The following is a 22,977-nucleotide window of genomic DNA, read 5'->3' as shown; positions in this document are numbered from 1 at the left end:
AGGTGGAAGTGCCCACCCCCTCCTTATTACAACTGGCATTAGGAGCAGAGCAGGTGGCAATGCTCACCCAGATGGTATTAGGAGCGGAGCAGGTGGCCCACACCCTGCTTTAACCCAGCTGGTATTAGGAGCAGATCAGGTGGCAATGCCCACTCTCTGCCTTAACCCAGCTGGTATTAGGAGCGGAGCAGGTGTCAGTGCCCAACCCTTTCATCCAGATGGGATCAGGAGCAGAGTAGATGGCAATGTATGCCCCCTTCACACAGCTGGGATCAGAAGAGGACCAGGTGCCAATGCCTGCCCAGCGCCTTCACCTGGGTGGGATCAGGCACAGAGCAGGAGACAATTCTCTTCTTCCATTCACCCAGCTGGGACAAGAAGTGCAGCAGGTGGCAATGCCTACCTCCTTCAACCTACTGGAATAAGGCACTGAGGCAGCGGCAATGCCCACCCCATCTTCACCCTTTTAGCATCAGGAGCCAAGCAGGCATCAATCTCTGCCTCCTTTCAACCTGCTGGAATCAAGAGCAGAGAAGGTGGTAATGCCCGTACCCACTTTGCCCAGTTGGGCTCAGAAGCAGAGGACGTAGCAAAGCCCACCACCTGCCTTGGCCTGTCGGGATAAGGTGAGGAGCAGGAGGTAGTGCTCACTCCTTCCTTCACCCAGCAGGGATCAAATGGCAATGCCCACGTCCCTTCACCCAGCTGGGATGAGGCTTGAAACAAAGATCTTAATCTCTGTAATTAACACAATACACGTTAACTTTCTCTTAACAAATGTTAATGATTCTACTAAAGTGCAAGTGCAAACAAGTATGTGCAAGTACAGAAATACATTTCACCACTTCATCTTTACAGGAAATGAGCAGGTAAGTACAAATTCATAAATATTTTTCACATCTCATCGTAACTAGAGCTCATTTAAAGAGATAGTACCCTTAATACTGACAGATATAGCTCAATCCTAAGCAATGCCTGCCCCCCTTCACCCAGCCGTAATCAGGCACAGTGCAGAAGGTAATGCCCGTTTCCCCTTCATTTGGCTGGGATCAGGAGTGGAGCAGGTGGCAATGCCTGCCCCCCCCTTTACTTAGCCTGTATCAGACGTGCAGCAGGTAGCAAAGCCCACCACCCCTTCATGTTGCTGAGATCAGGTGTGGAGCAGGTGGCAATGCCTGCCCCCCTCCTTCACCGGCTGGGATCAGTGACAGAGAAGGGAATGCCTCCTGCCCGCTCTCCCTTTCTAGAGCCTGTTGCATTTTCCCCCACAACGGGTTTTGTTTCTAGTTTAGATAATATTGGGAGTTGCAGAATCTTCCTACCCTTCTCTCATAAAATATAATCAGAATTAATAACAATATTATTATTAATAACAATGCAAGCCTTAGCATTTTATAGGTCAAAACTAGCATGATAAATTATGCCCAGAAAGTAATGGGGAAGACAGTGTAGATACTCAAGGGCTTGTGTTCTCTGTGACCTAATGTAAGGTAATGAATGGGCTGTGGTCTTCTTTACTATATGAGGTTTTCTAATCAAGGAGGTTTCCTTTTGAGGTGTATTATACCAGTGTAGTCTTGTAGTCAGGAAGATGTGAACATGGGGCTGCTGTGTGGGATGCATCCTGCTGGAAGCGTTGCTTGCTTACCGCTTTTCTGTGGTAGAATTTAAAACAAACAAAAGTGACTTTGGCTACATTGCAACGTCACTTTTATTTTTTATTTTTATTTATTTCATTTATAGTCCGCCTTTTCACTGAGACTCAAGGTGAATTACGTAGTGTGAGATTTGTACAGCCAATATCAAGGACATATCAATAAACAATGCTATAGGGTAAATAAGTGCAAGTTTACAAAGACATAACATTAGCGAACAACGAATACAGAGTTGAAGAAATGCTAAAACAGAGCACAAGCAATTCTAAGACTGACATTCAACAACATAGAGCTACCCAGTAGGATCATACTGAAAGCAGCAGGTAGTGCATAGGAGTACAGACTTAAAGCAATAGATAGGATGTAAGGCAACATAGTGGTGAAGTCTGTGGTCCCTATCTCTTTAGCGAAGCATCTCTTTGAGACCATCTCTCTACAATACAGCCCTCCTGTCTGAGGGGGGGAAAGCCCTTTAGAATAATTCAGTTTTGCATCATTTGTGGAAGCTAGGAGAGGGGGGGGCTTTCCTGACTTCCTCAGACAGGCCATTCCATAGGGTGAAGGCCATCACAGAGAATGCATGTGTATGGGCAGCTGTTGACTTAAGTCTGCAAGTGTAAGACAAATTCCTTTAATGTCCTTTAATATTTGTCTTCCCAACGAGCATCACTTCCATCTTGTCTGAGTTCCATTTAAGTTTGTTCGTTTTCAGCCATTGACCACATCTGTCAGGCAGTGACCCAAGATTTCTACTACATCTTGTGGGGACTTGGATAGTGAGATATAGAGTTGGGTGTCAGCTGCATATTGATGATATCCCACTCCATAGCTGCAAATGAGTTTTCCTAAAGGCTTTACATAGAGGTTGAATAACATGGGAGATAAGTTTGTGCCCTGCGGAACCCCGAAAGAGAATTCCCATTCTGGAGATAGCTGATCTCCAACGGCAACCCTTTGAGTCCATTCTATGAGAAATGATTTAAACCAATGCAGGGGACATCCTTCGATGCCCACTGCTGTCTCTAAACGCCTCAACAGGATGGCATGGTCTTCTTTGCTAAAGGCTGCAGATAGATCCAAGAGGAACAATAAGAGGTATCACCTTTGTCTATATTGAGATGGAGATCATCCACTAAAGCTACTAGAGCTGTTTCTGTCCCATGGCCTAGTCTGAATCCAGACTGAAAAAGGTCCAGAGCACTAGAGTTATCCAAGAAGGCAAGGAGGCGGTCACTTACTGCTCTCTCAATTACTTTGCTCCACTTTGGGTGGAGTTGGTGCCTGCCACCAACCTGGGCTGAAAATTCTGTTCATATGTTTATTTATTTTAGAAAATGCCTTTACAGAAACCTGCTTGAAGTAATCTTGGCACTTTTTAAAAACCAGCTATAGCCAAACAGAAGATAGAAGAAAACTGTAGAATCATTTTTTTCCATTGAACCTATGCAAGTTATGTTATAAACTAAATGCAAGCTCTATATAGTGTGAGTAGAGGAACTTTTTTGTAGCTCAAAACTTCCTCTTTTTTCAGTTTCTATATGTTCTATCCAGCATGTTTTCATTACAAATTCTAAAATGGTATCGTTTCCTGAGATTATTATGAAGAGTTTTGTGTTAAAATGTGTTTAATTTTTTTTAAAAAATGACAATCTGAGAATAAATTCAAGGTCATATAACCACAGTAAATCAATCTCAACCCATATTGCAGTCACCTTAACCAACAGTGGACATAGAAGAGAGCTTTTCTCATCAGATGACAGATTAGATATTGATTGCTGAAAATTCTGTTTTGTTAAGTAAAAAAAGGTAAAGGTGCAAGCACCAAATCATTACTGACCCATAGGGGGACATCACATCACAATGTTTTCTTGGCAGACTTTTTACAGGGTGGTTTGCCATTGCCTTCCCCAGTCATCTACATTTTACCCCCAGGAAACTCGGTACTCATTTTACCGACCTCAGAAGGATGGAAGGCTGAGACAACCTTGAGCCGGTTACCTGAACCCAGCTTCCGCCAGGATTGAACTCAGGTCGTGAGCAGAGCTTGGGCCGCAGTACTGAAGCTTACCACTCTGCGCCACGGGGCTCCCATTTTGTTAAGTAGAAAAACATTATTAGCCACCTTTCCTCTGTATAGAACTCAAGGTGGCTCACAATATAAACATGACAAAAATATTTTAAAAACAGTTTAATATCATAATTTAAAACTACTAATATATTTAAAAAACTGGCTAAAAATGTCATCCTGAATAAAACATTCTTCAGCTGCCTCCTGAAGATTGAGAGTAAGGGGGCTAGGTGCACTTACCTGGGGAGATTATTCCATAATCGTGGGGCTGCCATCAAAAAGACTTTCCTTTACCCACAAACCAAGATTCTTTGGTTGATGGGACAGTCAGGAGGGCCTCTCCCTATGACCTTAACTTCTACTTGGAATTGAAATGACATAGTTGAACAGTAATTCAATTGTGTTTTGCAAATTAACGCCAAACACTAAAGACAGAAGCTTTATCGCCATTCCCCCAAACTTCTTGGCTTTAATGCTATTCCACCGTATGTGTATAAAATCAGCTTTGTCATGTCTGTTGTCCAAGAACAGGTAGAATGTTTTTGATAAATCCTGGCTATTCTCAGATGACTTAAATGCCGTTGGTGGAGCATCTTGCATTTATTTTCTCTGAGAAGTACGCTAACTGAAAATGTGTGCTAACAAAAAAGACCAGACAGAATGGCTAATGTTACGGACCTGGCCTTCTGCCATTTCCGTACGAATCTCAGTGTTACAGTTACACTATGATTAACCTCTAATAACATAGCATAGACTATTAACAATGTCGTGTTGTTTAATAAGGCAGCTTCAGATGTTTTTCCTCCAGTATTTCACTTTTGTGTAGCATATGAAGGATAAAGCTTTTCATTTGTAAGTATTGAAAACGTTTAATTTACTATTACTATTTCTCTAAGAGCCATCTCAATCACTAGTGAAGATAACAAACCTGAGGAGCCAATTCCTGGCATATTTTATCCTGTTATTTAGCACATTATCAATAACAATAGATTTTTGAGAATAAAATTTCAGTCTTTCAGTTTTCTTTAAGAACTCCTGATATCTTAAATTAATTCCCACAAAGGGCTGGTCAGTGTACTCAGTTACCATGTTTAAATTGATAACTCTCTGATAACTACTCTGATAATCAGAGTAGCTTAGCTACCAAATGATAAAGGACCAAATTTGGAATTGCTAGCTCTCCCTGAGCCCATCTTTCTTGACCCAAACTCCGATCCTCAGTGGTTGATTTAAAAAAGCAAATCTGTATAATGTATTTTATAAGCAATAGTAATGTATCTCTTAACATCATAATTGGAATAGATACAATAATAATCTATTAAAACTGAATAAAACATTCAGATTTTCCATATTAAACTTAAATACTGTTTTACTATAAGATTGTTTTTGCCCATACAAAGAAACATCCTCTATTTTCTCGTTGCTTTCTTTTGATTAATTAATCTTTTGGCTGTGGCTGGTTGAAATATACATGTAGTCCACTTGCATAGCTGGTAAATTGTTAGAACATTTTAATGTATGAGGAGATAATTCAGACAATATCACCAATCGGCATTTGTGAGCCAGGGTGTTCTCTGAAACCAGAAATCCCTGCCCCCTGAAGTTGGTCTATGGTGCATCTCTTAATATCTTTTGCGGCTCATTTGAAGAGACTGTAAAATACATCTCTCAGTGGCTGAAAGTAATGTATGCCTCATCTGTTTTAATACTTATTTAATGTGAATATTATCTTATGAAAATATTTTGGTACAGACACTTTGTAGTATGTATTTAATTTTATTTTTGTTTGCATTTTGTCTCAGATCTGAAGAACAGAACATGCTTCCCTCTGAGATTTTCACTAACATTTGTGATACAGCATGTCTTTAAGTGAAAGGAATACTGTGGTTTTTGCTTATGAGTCTTCAGTGCACAGTACCAATGTTTTGCTCAGTCTCGATGAGCAGAGAAAGCATGATCTTTTTTGTGATATTACCATCTTAGTGGAAGATCAGCGATTTCGGGCTCATCGCTCTGTGCTTGCAGCTTGTAGCAGCTATTTCCGTTCAAGAATTGTGGGTCAATTGGAACCTGATCTTATTATTATTTTACCTGAAGAGGTAAGTGCTACTGCAGTTTACACACTTTCCATATAGGCTATCCTGTCTATTTGAAACACTTTCAGCTTTACTGCAACTTGTCCTTGGGCCTTTAATAGGAAGAACCACTAAAGAAAAATACTAGTTTGGCACTTGATACAGAAGAAATTAATAGTGATGGGTATGCATTGAGGAGTATGAACCCAATAAAACATCTGTGATCCCCAACGTACTATGTAATTTGTTCTATAGAAAACCACAAAGATAGTCATTCTGAAACTAAGGGAAAGAACTTCTGTGTTATCTTTCCACATGCACTTCCTCTAATTTCTGATATACTGATACTCATTTTAATTATCCTTCAGTGTAAATTTTCTTCCTCTTACCTTGAAGAGATGAAAAGTTTTACTATGTATAAATCCTGAAATAAATGGTTGATAAGTTATAGCTTGCTTGAATCTCTAATACATTCCACAGTAGAAGAAACTAAACACCTACAAAACAGTCTAGTATATTCTACAATAGAATGTACATTCTGCAGTAGTACATTCTACAGTAGAATGACAAGATCATCTTGCAAGTGTGTTTACTTTCTTCTTAAACATTACTCAAACAGCCTGCAGTCCAAGCGACATATTTTGGCCATCCTTCTTTTATGTAGTTATTGGGTTTGTATCTTGCAAACCACCTCAGAGCATTTGTAAAATGCTAATGGTTCTGTTTTTAACAAATTAAAACACACCACAATTTGGGATAGGCACAGTCCAACTGAACCAGGAGCTAGGATGTCCCCCCCCCGTATGTTTCTGTCACTCTTGTTTGCAAGGAGTATATTTGTGTGTGTGCTTTCAAGTTGCAGCTGACTTACAGCAACCCTGTAAGTTTTCAAGGACAGAGTCGTTCAGAGGTGGCTTGCCATTGCCTGCTTCTGCAGAGCAACCCTAGCCTTCCTTGGTGGTCTCCTATCCAAATACTGATCAGAGATGACCCTGTTTAGCTTCTGAGATTTGAAGAGTCAGGCTACCTCCATATAAATATAGGGGAGTACTTCAGTTAAAGTCTTAAAGCTGTTCCTTGATGCAGTGGTGAAATGGACAAGGAAGAACAAACTGAATCCATATAAACTGGGGGCGATGTTCACAAAAAAATTTATCAGGGAATTGATTTATCAATTCTGGATGGTCATTGTCAGATTATGTTAAGAGTTTGGGAGTTCTCTGAGACTCAGCTTGTTGGAAAGACAATTTGGCACTGTGATTAGGGGTGCTTTTTTCATCTACCCTTGATTTGTAAATTATCCTCTGTTCCAGACTTGGTTGACTTACTACTACTGCTACTGCTACTGCTACTGCTACTACCAATAATAAGAATAACAACAACATTGGATTAATATACGCCCTTCAGGACAAAACACCCACTCAGAGTGGTTTACAAAGTATGTTGTTATTATCTCCACAACAATCACCCTGTGAGGTGGGTAGGGCTGAGATTGCACTGGAAAAATGTGACTGACCCCAGGTCACCCAGCTGACTTCAAGTGGAGGAGTGGGAGTCACTCACTCACTCTGCTTCTCCAAATATGGTTCTGTCCACAAACTACATTCCTTGCAAGAATTCTTCCTTTTGTTCCTCTTGCTTCATGACAATTCTATGTCTGTCCATGCCCAGGTTTAATTGTTCCAAAGGCAGTCTGCAGGGCAATATTGCTGTTTGCAAGGCTTGAAAGCCCATTCTTTTTCAGTGGGCATTTTTCTTGAGGGGTCCTCAGCTGAGCTTTATTGGTAATTTTTTTGTGGTTACTTAAAGTGCTGTCTGGTATTCCATTTGCAGAGTACGTGTTTACATTTTATGTTTTTGGTCTTACAACTTCTTTGTAGACCACCTTGGACTAGTTACGAAAATAACATCAAAACATTTTCAAAAAAAATACTGCAGTGGTGTCTATACTGTCCTCCAGTATCATGAGAGCTATTTTCTACATCCTCCTACTCTTATAAATAGGACCTCTTTTGTTTTAATTTGATATTGCTCCTGTGTGTTACAACTTAAATTTCCATGTCTGGAAAGTTACTATGTTAGCTGTAATGTGGACTGTTCTATGCTATCCTCTTAGGCACATTTGTGCTACCCTCTCCCATCTTGGATATGAAACCTGTTCATTTATCAATAGGGATGTGCATTTCGGCTTTCTGAAAGCCGAAAGAAAGCCGAAACAAAAGTGTTTCGGCTTCTTTCAGGTTAGCCGAAACGTTTCGGGCTAAGCCGAAACGTTTCGGCTAGCCGAAAGAAAAAAAGCCGAAACATTTCGGCTTTAGGCTTTTTCAATGGGAAAATGCCTCCTGCGTCTTCCCGGACGTCTGGGGGAGGCATTTTCCCACCGAATCAGCCCAAAATTGGTGGGGACCTTCCTCTAACCCCTCTCTACAAACCCCCCAAGAATCACAAAAACACAATTCCTGGCAAAAACACTTTATTTTTTGAACAGCTTTAGGTTACACAGTAGGAGGGCACAACAGGGCATGATAGCAATGTACTACAAAAAATAATACAACCCACTTCACCGTTTTTGACAGCAATTGTGTTTGTGTGATTCTCTGATGTGAAGTGAGTTGTGTTATTTTTGTGTAGTACACTGCTTTCCTGCTCTGTTGTGCCTTCCTACTGTGTAACCTAAAGCAGTTACAGAAATAAAGTGCTTTTGACAGCAATTTTTTGGGGTGATTCTTTAATGTGAAGTGAGTTGTGTTATTTTTGTGTAAGATAGTGCTGCCATGCCCTTTGGTGTTCCCCCCTGCTGTGTAACCTAAAGCTGTTCAAGAAATAAAGTGTTTTTGACAGGAATTGTGCTTTTGTGATTCTCTGATGTTAAGTGAGTTGTGTTATTTTTGTGTAAGATAGTGCTGCCATGCCCTTTGGTGTTCCCCCCTGCTGTGTAACCTAAAGCTGTTCAAGAAATAAAGTGTTTTTGACAGGAATCGTGCTTTGTGATTCTCTGATGTTAAGTGAGTTGTGTTATTTTTCTGTGTGGGGGACTGCTGGTGTAATGTGTCATTATGCTTTGCCTACTTGTACTTTGGAAGGGAGAAAATAATTTTTTAAAAACTTTATTTTGTGTTGTTCTTGTTTTATTCTTTGTTGTGCAGTTGGTTCCCATCATAGGGAACAAAGGGGCTGGCTGGCCAGCCATCTCTGTAGGTGGTGGGGGAATTTGAGGGAGGGTGTCTGTGGTTCAGGTGCTCTTTCACAGGAACCAGCTGGCACTCAGAAGTGTGTCCACCATTGTGGCACCCCTGGGCTGTGCAGAATTGCCCAGGGAAAGAAGATGAGCAGCAGCATGCTAACAATATGCTGCTCCTTCGCTTTCTTATGGGAGGATAGGGGGACCTGCTTTGTGGGGCCATAACATGGCCCCCCAAAGTCCAATCGGTCTGAAACTTGGGGGGTTTGTAGAGAGGGGTTAGAGGAAGGTCCCCACCAATTTTGGGCTGATTCGGTGGGAAAATGCCTCCCCCAGACGTCTGGGAAGACGCCGGAGGCATTTTCCCATTGAAAAAGCCGTAAGCCGAAAGCGTTTCGGCTTTCGGCTTATATGAAAGAGAATCCTCTTTCGGCTTTCTGCTTTCGCCTTTAGCCGAAAATTTTTGGCTTGCACACCCCTATTTATCAATGTATTGTCTACAGTGAATATGCCTCTGAGCTCCCAGGCACAGGTCTTTCCTAACTGCTACCTGAGATCCATTAATTAGAAATGCAAGGATGTGAATGCATAGCATGTGTTCTGCTACTGCGTCCTTGTTGCTGACATCGCAGTCGTACAAGTTCAGATAATTTTGCATTATATTTTTACATGCATAAAGTAGATTTGATCATACCTCCTTGGTATAGAGAAAATCAAAACTCAGACATAGAGGAAATATTTTTTCATGCGACCCTTTCTTCTCCAGTTCTAGAGTATGCAGTAGTATTGGAAAGACTCTGTATGAGAGCTTGGTGGGCTGCTGCTGGTTAGTGTTGACAATACTGGTCTTCCTATATGTTCTAAACATTTTAGCAAAGAAATATACAAATAATTTTTTCCTCTTCACAATCAGAATGTTTCTTAAAAATAGGTTGGAATTAAGGGTTTAGCTCTTGAATATATCCCTTTTTTTTCTAAAAGTTATGAAGTTGCATAAGGGAAGACAACAAAAGTTTCACTAATCTTAAAATTCTAAATTAATTGAGACTTGTAGTAATGAGTGAGTGATCATGATAGTGAACAGTGCAAGATGAATTCCTCTTTCAGAAGCATTCCATTGTGACATTTTAGAGTAAATATATCTCTGCTTGTAAGTGAAAAGGTAAGTTGTGTACCTTTTGCAGGGTAAATTGTGCTGAGATTGAAAGCCTTGCTATAAAATTCTGTGAAAAACAAGATTTCTGATTGCTGCTCAGCAGTGGTCACTTGTTTTTTGTTGCTGATGAACCATATAGCATAAGTGCTTCTAAGGAATTTATGGGATAGTGAGGAGGAATTCTAGAACATTCTGTTCTACTTGCAGGCAAACTTTTTTGTAAACATTAATTGCATACATTACTTCATAGACCAAACAATCCAGAATTAAGTCAAGAGTTATTTACAGGTTGTTGTAGCCAGAACTCATTAATAGTCCACATTACTGATCAGAAATGATTTATTTACATGTTTATATATTTGCATCTTTAATTTTTACCATCTTGGGATCAAAAGTTAATGTACATTTTCTTTATTTCTTCCATCTTTCTTAAATAGGTTGCACTAAAAGGATTTGAGCCTTTGCTTCGATTTGCATATACTTCTAAGCTTATTTTAGATAAAGACAATATAGCGGAAGTTTGCAAGTGTGCCGAATTCTTGGGAGTACAGGATATAGAGGAATCATGCTTTCAGTTTCTCAAATTCAAGTTTCTGGACCATAAACTAGGTCGGCGCGAATACCAGCAAAAGAAGTGTTGTAAATCACGCTGTCAGAAAGAGGAGCATAAAATAGATGTTGCTGATGATAGCCATCTGGAAACAGATGATGTGAATGAAATTTTGCAAAATGAATGTATGTTGAAGACATACAAAAGCGAAAAAAATTCAGATGTATCTCTTCTACAAGATAGCACCAATCCAACGTTTGAGTCTGAATCAGGAGGCGGCCAGGGGGTTGATTTTGCCTCCCTTTGCCCCAAGTACAGGAAGTACCAAAAAGCATTAGGGAGTGATAAATCCCCCACGGTGGAGTCCAACTCCAGTATTAAAGAAGTTCAGGTAACATCTGCTGCATCTGTTCATCAGATTGAATCATATACTAGTGGTGCTACTCAAAAATCTTTGGAACATACAGCTGTGCCTCTGGATGCAAAATGTGAAGATGCTCAGGTAGAAATGGAAGAAGATGGGAAAGAAGAGTTCTTGAAACAGATGGCTTCTGTGTTCCAGAGTACTGAATGTTCTGCAGAGAAGCCAGTTTCTTTTCCTCCTCATAATTCTTCTGCTGCCACCGATGGGCTTTATCCCACTGTGTTCTTGAACACACGTGATCAATACTGTGACATGACACTGAGTGGTATGCAGAGCAATACAGAGGGCACTGAAAAGGTCACTGAAAAAAACAGCATTGTTACAGTAACTGGAAATTGCAAACCAATCAGTGAAAGTTCTGATGAGAGTCTAACTTTGAAGTCTCACTTGTTTGACCGAGAAAATATAAATGATACTTCACCTAGCAATCGCAGCAGTGTGGAGAGAGAGGTAGCAGAGCATCTGGCAAAGGGATTTTGGAGTGATATTTACAACACAGATGCAACATGTCAGATCAGCTTGTCTCCTGCATCAGATCAGGTCTATTCAGAAAAGAAGTCAGAGTGTCCTTGGTTAGGTATCAGGATCAGTGACAGTCCTGAGCATTGTTCCCAAAGAACTTTCACAACTTTGAGCTCTGTTAACTGCCCTTTCATAAGTAACCTCAGTACTGGAAACAGCACAGAAATTAGTAGTGGTGACTGTGTACAGGAACAGCCACAAGAACAATGTGCTCATTCCTGTGTGATAAGTTTGGAAGAAGATTCTGAAACTGACACAGAAGGAGATAGTGAATCTTGTTCCGCAAGAGAACAGGAATGTGAGGTAACCATGCACTCAGCGTCCCATTTTGTTTTTGCATATATTACTTCAAACCATATTTCGTTTAAGAAAGTTAAAGATTTCTTTTCTAAAATGAACAATATGATTGAGAGAGAGGTAGATAACTGGAATACAAGTTTTGTACTAGCTGAAGCTTCTGAATTGTCTTCAGTAGCAGCCCCATTCAGAGTGTTTTACAGTAGCCCAGCCTTTAAGTTACCATGACATAGTTGAGTAGTGCTAGGTCAGCTGAGTCTGTAGCGGGCCACCTTTCAAACCATATGACGATGAAGGATAAAGGCATATGCGCATTCCCACTCCCTAGACAGTTCATGGAGAAAGAGACCCCTTACAGGTGTTTTGGACAGTTTTAAACTGCAACTTGGCTTTTCTGCCTTGGTTCATGATGATATACTTTCTTCCAGCATTTAGGGCCAGTACAGTGATATGAACACTATCCATTCCAACCTCTCTCAGGATCTCTCTTGCTTTTAGCCATCTTTATTGGGAATCTTTCAGAATGTTTTGGTTCTTGGGAGTCCAGTCATTACATAAAGTAGCAGTAACAGAACACTCTGTTTCTAAACTAAAATGAAGGTTTTATGTTGTTTTCCCCCTTTGTATGCCTCTCAAGTATTTTTTTTGATGAGCAACTGGAAGTTTATCTGCAGGTATCCTAAACCTCTTCCCACAAATCATGCAGAACAAACAGCACTTCTAATTTCCTTGTTTTTCTAGAATTTCATTTGAAAGGTTTGGATCTCATGTAATTCACATTTACCTTGGGTGTAAATATTACCCTTACCTTTCAATATGCACTGCTTGTGTTGCTAAGATGTACCTGGATGGGTAGATCTACTGAGTTTTTGCTGTATAGCTAATACCTTGTATGATTACTTACAAATGCCCTACTTAGACATTTTGCTTCTCAAACAACCTTTTTCTTTTCATAGATCCTTTAGTTTGGCCTGATTTACCACTCTCTTTTGGCAGATAATGGTGACACACAAACTATTCCCCCAAAACTCCTCTGACTGTGGGCCAAAGTAGACATGAAACCAGACCTGGTTTGTTTTTCCTGCAGCCATGCAGCAGCTGCAGGGAACTAATTTTTTTAAGTACCATAGGAGCTCAGTTCATATCAGGGCCATGGCACTGAAGGAAAAGGGCTTGTGCCTTTCCTCCATGCTATTTTCACAAGCTGAAATAGTGGTGTTGAAGATTACTTGCCCCAGTTTCAAGCTGCATATGCAGTATACTGTGTGGAAGAAAGAGAGGTGTATGCAATTGGGCCAGATATTAGACCGTCAAAAAGCTATCCAAAATGGGCAAATAATGCCCCTTGTGTCCTAGGGAGATCAGCACGTGGAGGGGCAGAAGCCCCTCTCCCCTGCATCATATTCTGAATCCAAATTAGGCCCCTGTGGCACTTTAAACATTAGTTCCCCTCAACTGCTGTGTGGCTATAGGGAAAGTTAATCAGGTGTAGGGAAACCTGTTCCAAACTCCTTAAAAACCTATCAAGTTGGGCCATATAGTAATTGACTGACTCCCCAGAGCTTACTGTTCAATATACAGGATAGTGAAGTGGATTTGACCACACTGGTACCTCTTAAGTTTTCAAGTCCCCTATTCTGATAATCCTTGTCAGAATTGGTTGCTCTGGTATTTAAACCCACGTTTTGTATTTTACCAAAAGACAAACCTTTGTATGTTCAAAGTTTACAAATCTCAAACGGCACCTAGGGCTACTGGGCTTGGATTCTATGACATTTGTTTCACTTGCACTTCTCTTCAGCCCCTGCAGAGACTGTCCTGTGCTACAGTGCTCCCTTCATCTGCCACTAGCTCTTCTGCTTGTGCAGGACTCGTGTCTTTCAAGGAATCTTTGCGTGGGCAAAAGTGCTAGCAGCAGAGGAAGCAACTGCCCCAGTGGAGGACAGCCTCTGCAGCCCCCAGAGAGAAGTGTGAAAGGCACACAGTCCTAGCATCCAAGCTAGGTTTTGTTTTGAACTTGTGACTGTTGATGTGGGCCCAGTTTTTTAAAACAATATAATGTATGGGTCGTTTCATGGTCTGAAATTATATTTTTCTTCTAGGTAAAGCTGCCATTCGATGCTCAGAAGATAATTTCTCTTTCTAGAAATGACTTTCAGTCATGTCTGAAAATGCACAAATTGACACCAGAACAGCTGGATTGTATACATGATATTAGAAGGCGAAGTAAAAATCGAATTGCAGCACAGCGCTGTCGCAAGCGGAAGCTAGACTGCATACAAAACCTTGAATCAGAAATAGAGAAATTGGTATGTATGAGAAGTTTCTTTTAGAGCTAAAATCTAATATTTCCTTAATTGGATCTTGATTCTACTTCTAGATCATTGTACCACAATCATGAATTCTTTTTAATTACGTTGCTACATTTTCAGGTACAGCTGTTCACCCCTTCTGAGCATGCCCAGATTTCCTGCCCCCCACCCCACCGCTAGCTATAGCACAGTGTTGTAAATGTGTTGATCACCTGGCTAGACACAGTTTTGTAACATGAAGAAAACTGTGTATTCTTGAAAGAGAGATGATTCACATTTCACATGAAGCTGTCTTCTACTGAATCAGACCATTGGTCCATCAAGGTCAGCAGCTCTCCAGGATCTTGTTCACATTGCTTACTACTTGATTTTTTTAACTGGAGATGTTGAGAATCAAGCAGATGCTTTTGCCCCTGAAACTGTCCCTCCCAAGTGGTCATATCAGCAGAGAGTGCAGATTACAGGGAAGATCTAAACTGAGTCTGACAGCTTTATCGCTGGGGAGGGAATAACTGCAGTAAGTCCTCCTGTTAAGGCAGCCACCTACTTCATAACCAGACAAATCAGAGGAGTAGCAGCATCACCTCCAGCTAGTGTTGCATGCTCATTGCTTCACCTCCATTGCCTCCTGCCAGGAAATTACTGTCAAGATAACCATGGTTTCTACATCAGGAATATGTTTAATTTGCTCCGGGAACTACAATTCTAGCAGAATAGATTCCCTGACTACAAATATATCCCCTAGCAGAAGTGCATCCATTTACTGAACTGTTGCTGTTTGGCATTGTAGCGGCCGCCTGGCATTGCTCACCATGATAAAGGCAGTGCTGTGGCAATGAAGTGTTACCTGCTTTTGCTGCTTTTTCAGTGACTTAACTGACAGGAGAAACAAATTATAGCTCTATAATAACCATGCCTTGCATTTTTCTCTGCTTTTTGGCTTTTAACTTCTTAAATTAACAAATTAAAATTGAACCCAGACAAGACTGAAGTGATGCTTGTTGGGAAGTCAGAGATCTGGAAAAACATTGTACTCCCCACTTTTGATGGAGCTCGTTTGACCCTTGCAGACTCGGTCAAGAGCCTTGGGGTTGTACTGGAACCAGTGCTGCTACTAGACTGCTAACCATGCCTTGCATTTGGTAACATCAAAGTTTGACTATTGTAATGCATTGTACATTGGTCTCCCATCTAAGTTAACTAGGAGGCTCCAATTGGTACAAAATGCTGCAGCTCAACTATTATCAGGAGCAAGCAGGAGCTTGAACATCACTCCCATCCTACAGTCACACCATGGGCTACCAATCAGTTACCATGCTCAGTTCACGGTATTGGTTATTACATACAAAGCTCTTCATGGCTTTGGTCCAGCATACCTATAGGACTGCCTCCCTCCCTATGTCCCTCCACGGCAGCTTCACTCATCTGAACAGGGTCTCTTGCAGGTGCCATGGGCAAAATTAACAGCAGCCCGTATATGGGCTTTCTCTGTGGTGGCCCCTACACTATGGAACAGCCTGCCTGAGGAGGTCAGGAGAGCCCCCCCACACTCCTGGCTTTCCACAAACGATGCAAAACTGAATTATTCAAAAAGGCCTTTTCTAAGCTAAGAGGGCGGTATTGTAGGAAAGGGGTCCCAGATGTTTCACTAATGAGTTAGGGACCATAGATTTCACCATTATGTTGCCTTACATATTATCTGTTGCTTTAAATATATACTCCCATATACTACCTGTGCTTCATGTTGTTTAATGTAAGTCCTAGAATTGATTATGTTCTGTTTCAGCAATTCTTCAACCCCATATTGGATCCTTGCTAATGCTATGTCTTTGTAAATTTGTATTCATTTACCCTATGACATTGTTTATGGAAATGCCCTTGCCACTGATTGTACTAATCTCATGCTGTGTAATTAGCCTTGAGTCTCAGTGAGAAAGGTGGAATATAAATGACATAAATAAATTAAATAAATAAAATGTTGACTTTTTAAATACCAGATAACCAAAAGATCCACAAGTAGTTGCTCAGTTTCCGTGCCTAAGAAAAGTAGTTTTGTGGTGTATGGGTGAGAAAGTGTAGCTTCTCACCCTGCTTCTTGCCCTGGATAAGTAGAAGAGAGGTAGAAGTCAAGAACTTGAATGAGATTTACTTCTTCATCCTGGGTTTAAAAGCAGAGTGTTAAATAATTTTATACTTCAGGTTTCTGCTTGCTGCTTGCATTTCTACAAAAAGCTGCTTTATCGTCTTTATTCATGTTGTAAAATTCATTCTTTTATTCACAGAAATTACTTAACTTTAAAGTGCTTTATTTTTATTTATTTTATTTTATCAAATTTTTACCCCACCCTCCCTGCGGGCTGTGAATGGGCTCAGGATGGCTAACAATATATACTATACAATTAAAACCATATACCTATCTAAAAACCATAAAAACAATATAAAACAATTAGCCCCACTATCAATTCAGGCTGTAATAAATATCTTAAAAACCATGTACATAACTGCAGCACAGGCCAGGGCAGCTGCCAGCGGAGCACGGGATGTGGCAAACAGGAAGGGGACAATTTGTTGGCTCTCAACCAAAGGCCCAGCGGAACATCTCCATTTTGCAAGCCCTGCGGAACTGTAACAGGTCCCACAGGGAGCGTGTTCCACCAGGCCAGAGCCGGGGCCAGAGGAATGTCCCGGAGGCTAGGGATCACCAGAAGTCGCTTATCTGCAGAGTGCAAGGCCCTGTGGGGGACGTAGTGGGAGAGGTAGTCCCACAGGTATGCACGTCCCAGTCTGTAAAGGGTTTTGAACACTAAAACCAACACTTTGAACTGGATCTGGAACTGAACTGGAAGCCAGTGCAACACAGCACAGGATGGATATTTGCCTGAAATGGTGTCCCCCCATAAGGATGCATGCTGCCGCATTCTGAACCAGTTGTAACTTCCGAGTCGAGGCCAAAGGCAGCACAGCATAAAGCGAGTTACAGTAATCCAACCTGTAGGTGACTATCACATGGATTACTGAAGCCAGGTCCTGGGGTGAGTGATAGTGTGCCAATTGCATGACCTGCTGAAGGTGGAAAAAGGCAGATATGGCAATGGTCCTAACCTGGGCCTCCATAGAAAGTGTGGCATCCAGGAACACACCCAGGTTCTTTATATTGCTGTTGCATAGATATTTCTTTTGAACTTAATGCTATCCCCATTTGACAAAAAATACCTTGCAAGGGAAAGATTTGTGGAGAGATCGAGGGGGCATTTTTAAAAGGTCCACTTTTCAGCATCCTAGCACATTCTAACATGACCAAGAAACACAGCATAGGATAGTACCATGAAGGCAGAAGTTGGTTTGCTTCTCTCAAGAAGTCCCATTGAGTTCTATAGCACAAAGTAAATGGGCTGCAGTCTAGGGCATGGTTAAAAGGGAGCATGTAGATGCCTACTTTCTACTGCTTCCGATGTCTGTAGGGGAAGGGTATATATTAGTTATACCCCTGGGTGTATTCCTTTTTCTTGCATAAGACTTACGGCATAAGTCATTTTTTCTTTACCCATGTATTCTCAAACTACATGGTGATATGGAAACCTGCCTATCTCCCCTGACACTGGATGGCCTGCTGCAGTCCAATACCTTATTGCATTGTTTCTTTGGTGTCCCATCCTGTTAATTGTAATTACTTACACTGTATAATCTGCCTTGAGTCTCAGTAAGAAAGGCAGACTATAAATAACATAAATAAAATACTGACAGGGAGAGCATGGGGATAGAAGAGTGACCTTCCTGAAGGCAACTGCAAGTTTGCATAGGAGGAGCAACATTCCTCATCTCCTTCATAAGTCCAGAAGGCTATATTTGCTCTGTCAAAATATTGATCAGAGCCTGATTTGGAAAAGCAATCCTAGCCCTGTTGGTAGTTCTTCCTGTGGCAGCTGCATCAGTGATGGACACAGAAGGGTGAGGATTTCAGTGATAAAAAGTGTGGGTGTGGAAAGCTGGAATGTTCTATTTTGTAGCCTTGTCTGTTAAACTTCATGGACCTCGTATTAATAGAGGAAAGCATGCACTGTTTTTTAAATTCAGTTTTCAAGGGTTATTAAAAGGATAAAAACTTTGCCGTTTAATAAATTTTTTAATGAAGTGGGTGAAAGTACTCCTAGCGGTATAATTTTTCAGTTTCTGAAAGCACGCTAAACCTGTGACATATTTTTTGCTTCAGGCTTCTAAAACATGGATGTGTGCCAACAAAATAAAATTATAAGCCATTTTATAACATCAGTTGCTGAGTCATTTAAAGAGTGATGTCATTTACTGTGGCAAGAGTTCTTTCCTCTGAGTACAGACTTTGCTTGAAGCGAAGAGGCAGTTCTAATCTACTCTTGTAAGCCACCTCTCCCCCCCCCCATGTTTTTAAAATTAATGCTTCGTAGTGGTTAGTACAAATCTCCACTTGACCATGGAAGCTTGATGATTTACCTTACCTGGCTTACCTAACATATGTCATAAAGGTATGAAATTGGTTCTTATACCTTGATGTATTTTCTTAAGTATTGAGACAAAATCCAGAATATGTCATTCAGCTGACTGAAGAAACTTAATTCCAGCATTGTGACAAAAGAAAAGTTGCCAAGTGTAAGGAGGCTTACTATAGTCCTACGCACATTTGAGAAATACTATATTTATCATAAATATTGACATTGTAAATATTTTATTTAAGGTATTTACAGACTGCCTCCCCCCCCCCCCACAGTGAATCTAAGGTGGCTTATAGGAGTATGCAAACAAGCATAAAATTAAAAGCCATTTAAATCAATAGATTGGATCTCACAGATCAGTTCTGCTAACAGTGGCCATTTCCACTGCTAAAGAGTACCCCTAAATGCAGAAGGCTCTTTCACTGGCAGAGGAAAGCCACCATTGTCAGAACAGATGCATGGGAGATCCAGTCCAACATAACACAGAGCTTATAACTGTTTTCTTTTCTGACAGCAAAGTGAAAAAGAAAGCTTGCTAAAGGAGAAAGACCACATTTTGTCAACGCTCAGTGAGACAAAGCAGAACCTGACAGGCCTTTGTCAACAGGTGTGTAAAGAGGCAGCACTTAGTCACGAGCAAATACAAATACTTGCAAAATATTCCACCTCTGATTGTCCACTTTCATTTTTGATCCCGGAGAAGGAACAGCCTGCACCTTCAGATGTGATGTCTGCAGTACCATTATGTATAGAACTATCTAAAGACCTTCGTGTTGAATTGCCTGCTGGACAGAGTTCTAGCTATCGGCATGTAAAAAGCTCATGTGATGCAGGATATACGAAAGCACAGGAATTGTGTCCAGTTCCCATAAGAATATCAGAGAAAACAGTATGTTTGGAGCAACGTGTGCAGAGCAGTGGTGGTATCACAGATTTTTGTCAACAAATGACTGACAAGTGTACAACAGAATAATCTTCTGTCAAACTCAACCGTGCAAGATTTGAAACATCAGTCATTAGCTAGGAAGGATGAACTTTCTCTGTGGTGCAGTGCATTACACAGTATTTAATCATACAGAATCAAACTTAAATATATATATATTATGGGCTTGCCTCCTCTGACAAGAAAAGGAAATGCTGTTTAAGTTTGTAATTCACTTTCTTAGAAACAAAAGGGAATTCCTATAATTCAAATACTTCACATTGTTAGTGTCACTAGAGCAAAATAACTGGAACAAATCTTTCACACAGTAAATTCTTTTACAATTCCAGCTACAACTAAACCTCAAGAATCTATATCTTTCAGAATATTAGATCAGTGCTTTAGAAGCATACCCAGTTTTCAACACCTTATTGCCCTCCCATTTTCTCTAAATACTTGATTTAATATACCACAGTAGTCTGTGCTTCCTGCTTAAACTGTAATAGGATGTTGTATTGGGGATTAAAATTACCAAGTGTTCTTGAAGGATTTCATCTTTCACTATTACCAGTGGGACCAGTTCAGATGCATTTGAAAATTATTCTTTTAAATGGCTACTTTCGTGGGGAAAAAACTAATTGTAGCCACTCATTTATCAGAAATGAATCAATTGAATTATTCGGTAGTTTAAACTCTTGAAATAAGCAAAGTTTCTTTACTATAGGCTGTTCTGTTGTAATAGCATAATCACTATAGATAACAAACTCTACCTACTGAGCCTCAAAACATTTTTTGCTGGTTTACAAATATCAAGCCAGTGGAATCCTTCATTTCCTACCTCAGAACAGACATTTTTATACCTATGTTTGGAATATGATCATCTTTCTGCAAAATCTATTTGCGTTGCAGGGTTCTAGAATAAGTCTGCTTTCTCTTCCGACATGTTAAAGCATTGTATAGGTTAGTGATGATTTAGCCTTGCTAGAAAAGTTAGCTTTATATTGAAATGTAAATACATGGTGAGCATTTGGCCAAATACATCATTTGAACAGTACTTCTAATAACCAGCATGTATTACAAAAACATACACTACCTCATAAACTGATTTCAAGGTCATTCAGAGCTGAAAAGATACAACACATACTTGTCACAAGTTAGCATTATGATTTACACACTTTTGGCTTCATTATGGAAGTTCATGTACAAGTTTTGCATGGTTTCTTTTGCTTGTGTGTTTATTTCTCTAGTGATTTGTGGAAAGATTTCAAGAAGCATTGAAGTAAGTAGGGGTGTTTTTTTTTTGGTGTGGTGTGCCTTTTATCTGGCACTTGCTGTTGGAACATACACATAATTTGGAGGAATCTTCTGACTTTCTGATTAGTCCTGTTCTTTTTTGACAAATCAGTTAACAGTGCCAAATCTGTTAAGGCACATAATGTACAATCTGTCCAATAAAGATGCAACTTAAATTCTGTTTTTAAAGCAAGTAATATTGACACAGTATCCATCTGTAGGGGTCTCTAGTTTTCTAGTTCTGTTTGGTCAGGCTCCTGTTGGTTGAGGTAAAAAGGGGCAGTCTGGTTGGGTGTCTATTTTTAAAAATAAGGAAGAACTAATCACTGTTCTCTAACAAAACTGGGACAAAACTGTGTTATTGGAATTTGTTAATTATAATTCAGTATCTGTGAATTGGAACTTTAGTTCAATTCAGACTCTTTCAAAATAGTTGAATATACTCACTTTCTAATTCCCAATTAGGAAAAAAAACCCTTGAGTTGGTTTAAAGCCTAACCAACTATCTCTAGAATAGTTTGCCCAGTAATGTTTCAGATTGCATGCAGACATTGAAACATTAAATCATTAACCTGCAAATATTCAGAATGAGCATCAGTGGCAACTTTTAATATACAAAAAATATCTCAGGTAAACATTTTTAAATTTCAGCTAAGAGCATTCATTCTTGAACTTGTAATGTATTTGCATCAAGGCATGTTCACAAGTGTCTGAAATATTTTGGGCAGAATATTAAGCATTTTAAAAGGAAAGCAACATAAAGATTGTAAAAATGAAAACCCCTACATTAATTATAATTGATTTTGTATCTTTCCTAATCCAGTGTTTTCTAATGCAATAAAACCACTATACTTTCTACGGTCTTCATTTTTGTAAAATTTTGGCACTGTAAAATTGATGCTTACTGATTAATTTAGTACTACTAAAATTAAACTCTGAAAATGTTATTTATACAGTTTATATAATAAAGCAGCACATATTACTGAATTGTAATAAAACTCTTAAAAGCTGTCTTTCAAATGCTGTGTGTCTTGTTTGTTATCTTGGAAAAATAAGTTGTTGCCCAAGACTGCAAGAAACTTCTTTATTGGTTAATAAGGCTAGATAGAGGCTAGCTGAACAGGGATGGGAAGGGGAATGGGTAGCTTCTTGTACTTTGATCAGGTTTGAATTTTTATATAATTCCATTTTACCCTGCCTGCAATTCATTCCCCTCCCCCCGCAACCATGCCATTTATTTTTTTATGCCTTGTGTATAAAAGCTCTGCCTAGTGAGGAACCATTGCATTGTATCCAAAGAAGTGGATTACGGTCCATGAGAGTTTATGCTGGAATGAAATTCCAGCATAGATTCCTTGGTAAACTCAGCTGACTAGAGCTAAGATATTGGATGCCACAAAGTAATCAGCAAGTCTTCTAGCGAGAACTCTGAGCTGATCTGGAAGCCAGACGACTGCAGGTGGTCATGACAAAATGAGCTGCCACCTTTAAAAGTGGGGGAAGCTGATTCCCTCCCTTTCCCTTGAAGTGGACTAGCCATGCCTCAGTTCCTAGAAAACTGAGAGGGACCCATTTTTTATTTTAGTGGGATAACATGAAAAAGGCTTGGTCTCAAAAGTCTTAGGAACTTGTGGACCCAGTTTGAGACATGTTGCTCTTTTGAATATATGTTAAAGAATCACTTAAATCAGTCTTCTCACTTAAATCTCTATTTACAAAATTTGCAGATACTTTAATGTTGATTGTAAGGTGATGAATTCTTAAAATATTGTAATGTGATGAATCCTTAAAATATTTTGGAGTGTGGTAACTTTTGCAGCCCCCCCCCCTCAAGGAGGTTGGCATTGTGGTCAAGAGCAAAAAATCAATACTGAGGGGCAAAAGTCTCACCTTCCCAGGTAACAGGAGCTACCATGATTCCCTCTTAACTAACCTTACGCTTAGAGACTGAGGAACAGTCCTACCAAGTATTAAACAAGAAGTCAGCCCTACAAGGTAGGATATCATAGGCTGACTTCCAAAAAAACAATTACTTGTAGCCCTAAAACCCAAATAA

The 22,977-nt window shown here is 40.0% G+C and overlaps 1 protein-coding gene across 3 annotated transcripts in view; it reads left to right on the top strand.

The window, feature by feature from the left end:
• The window catches only part of BACH1 (BTB domain and CNC homolog 1), a 39,598-nt gene extending 17,657 nt beyond the window's left edge, over nt 1-21,941 (top strand). For all 3 annotated transcript variants that reach the window (XM_054973546.1, XM_054973547.1, XM_054973548.1), the window contains 4 exons: nt 5,526-5,822; nt 10,573-11,934; nt 14,031-14,237; nt 19,221-21,941. In XM_054973546.1, the coding sequence (XP_054829521.1) occupies nt 5,583-5,822; nt 10,573-11,934; nt 14,031-14,237; nt 19,221-19,679 (2,268 nt within the window). In that variant the 5' untranslated portion in view covers nt 5,526-5,582 and the 3' untranslated portion in view covers nt 19,680-21,941. The remainder of the gene's footprint in view (nt 1-5,525; nt 5,823-10,572; nt 11,935-14,030; nt 14,238-19,220) is intronic.
• Nucleotides 21,942-22,977: the final 1,036 nt, after the last annotated feature.

This window comes from Eublepharis macularius, chromosome 3 (genome assembly GCF_028583425.1).
Source record: "Eublepharis macularius isolate TG4126 chromosome 3, MPM_Emac_v1.0, whole genome shotgun sequence".
NCBI classification, from domain to species: Eukaryota; Metazoa; Chordata; class Lepidosauria; order Squamata; family Eublepharidae; genus Eublepharis; species Eublepharis macularius.
Note: the sequence above shows the minus strand (reverse complement) of the source record. Positions and strands in the feature narration are given on the sequence as shown.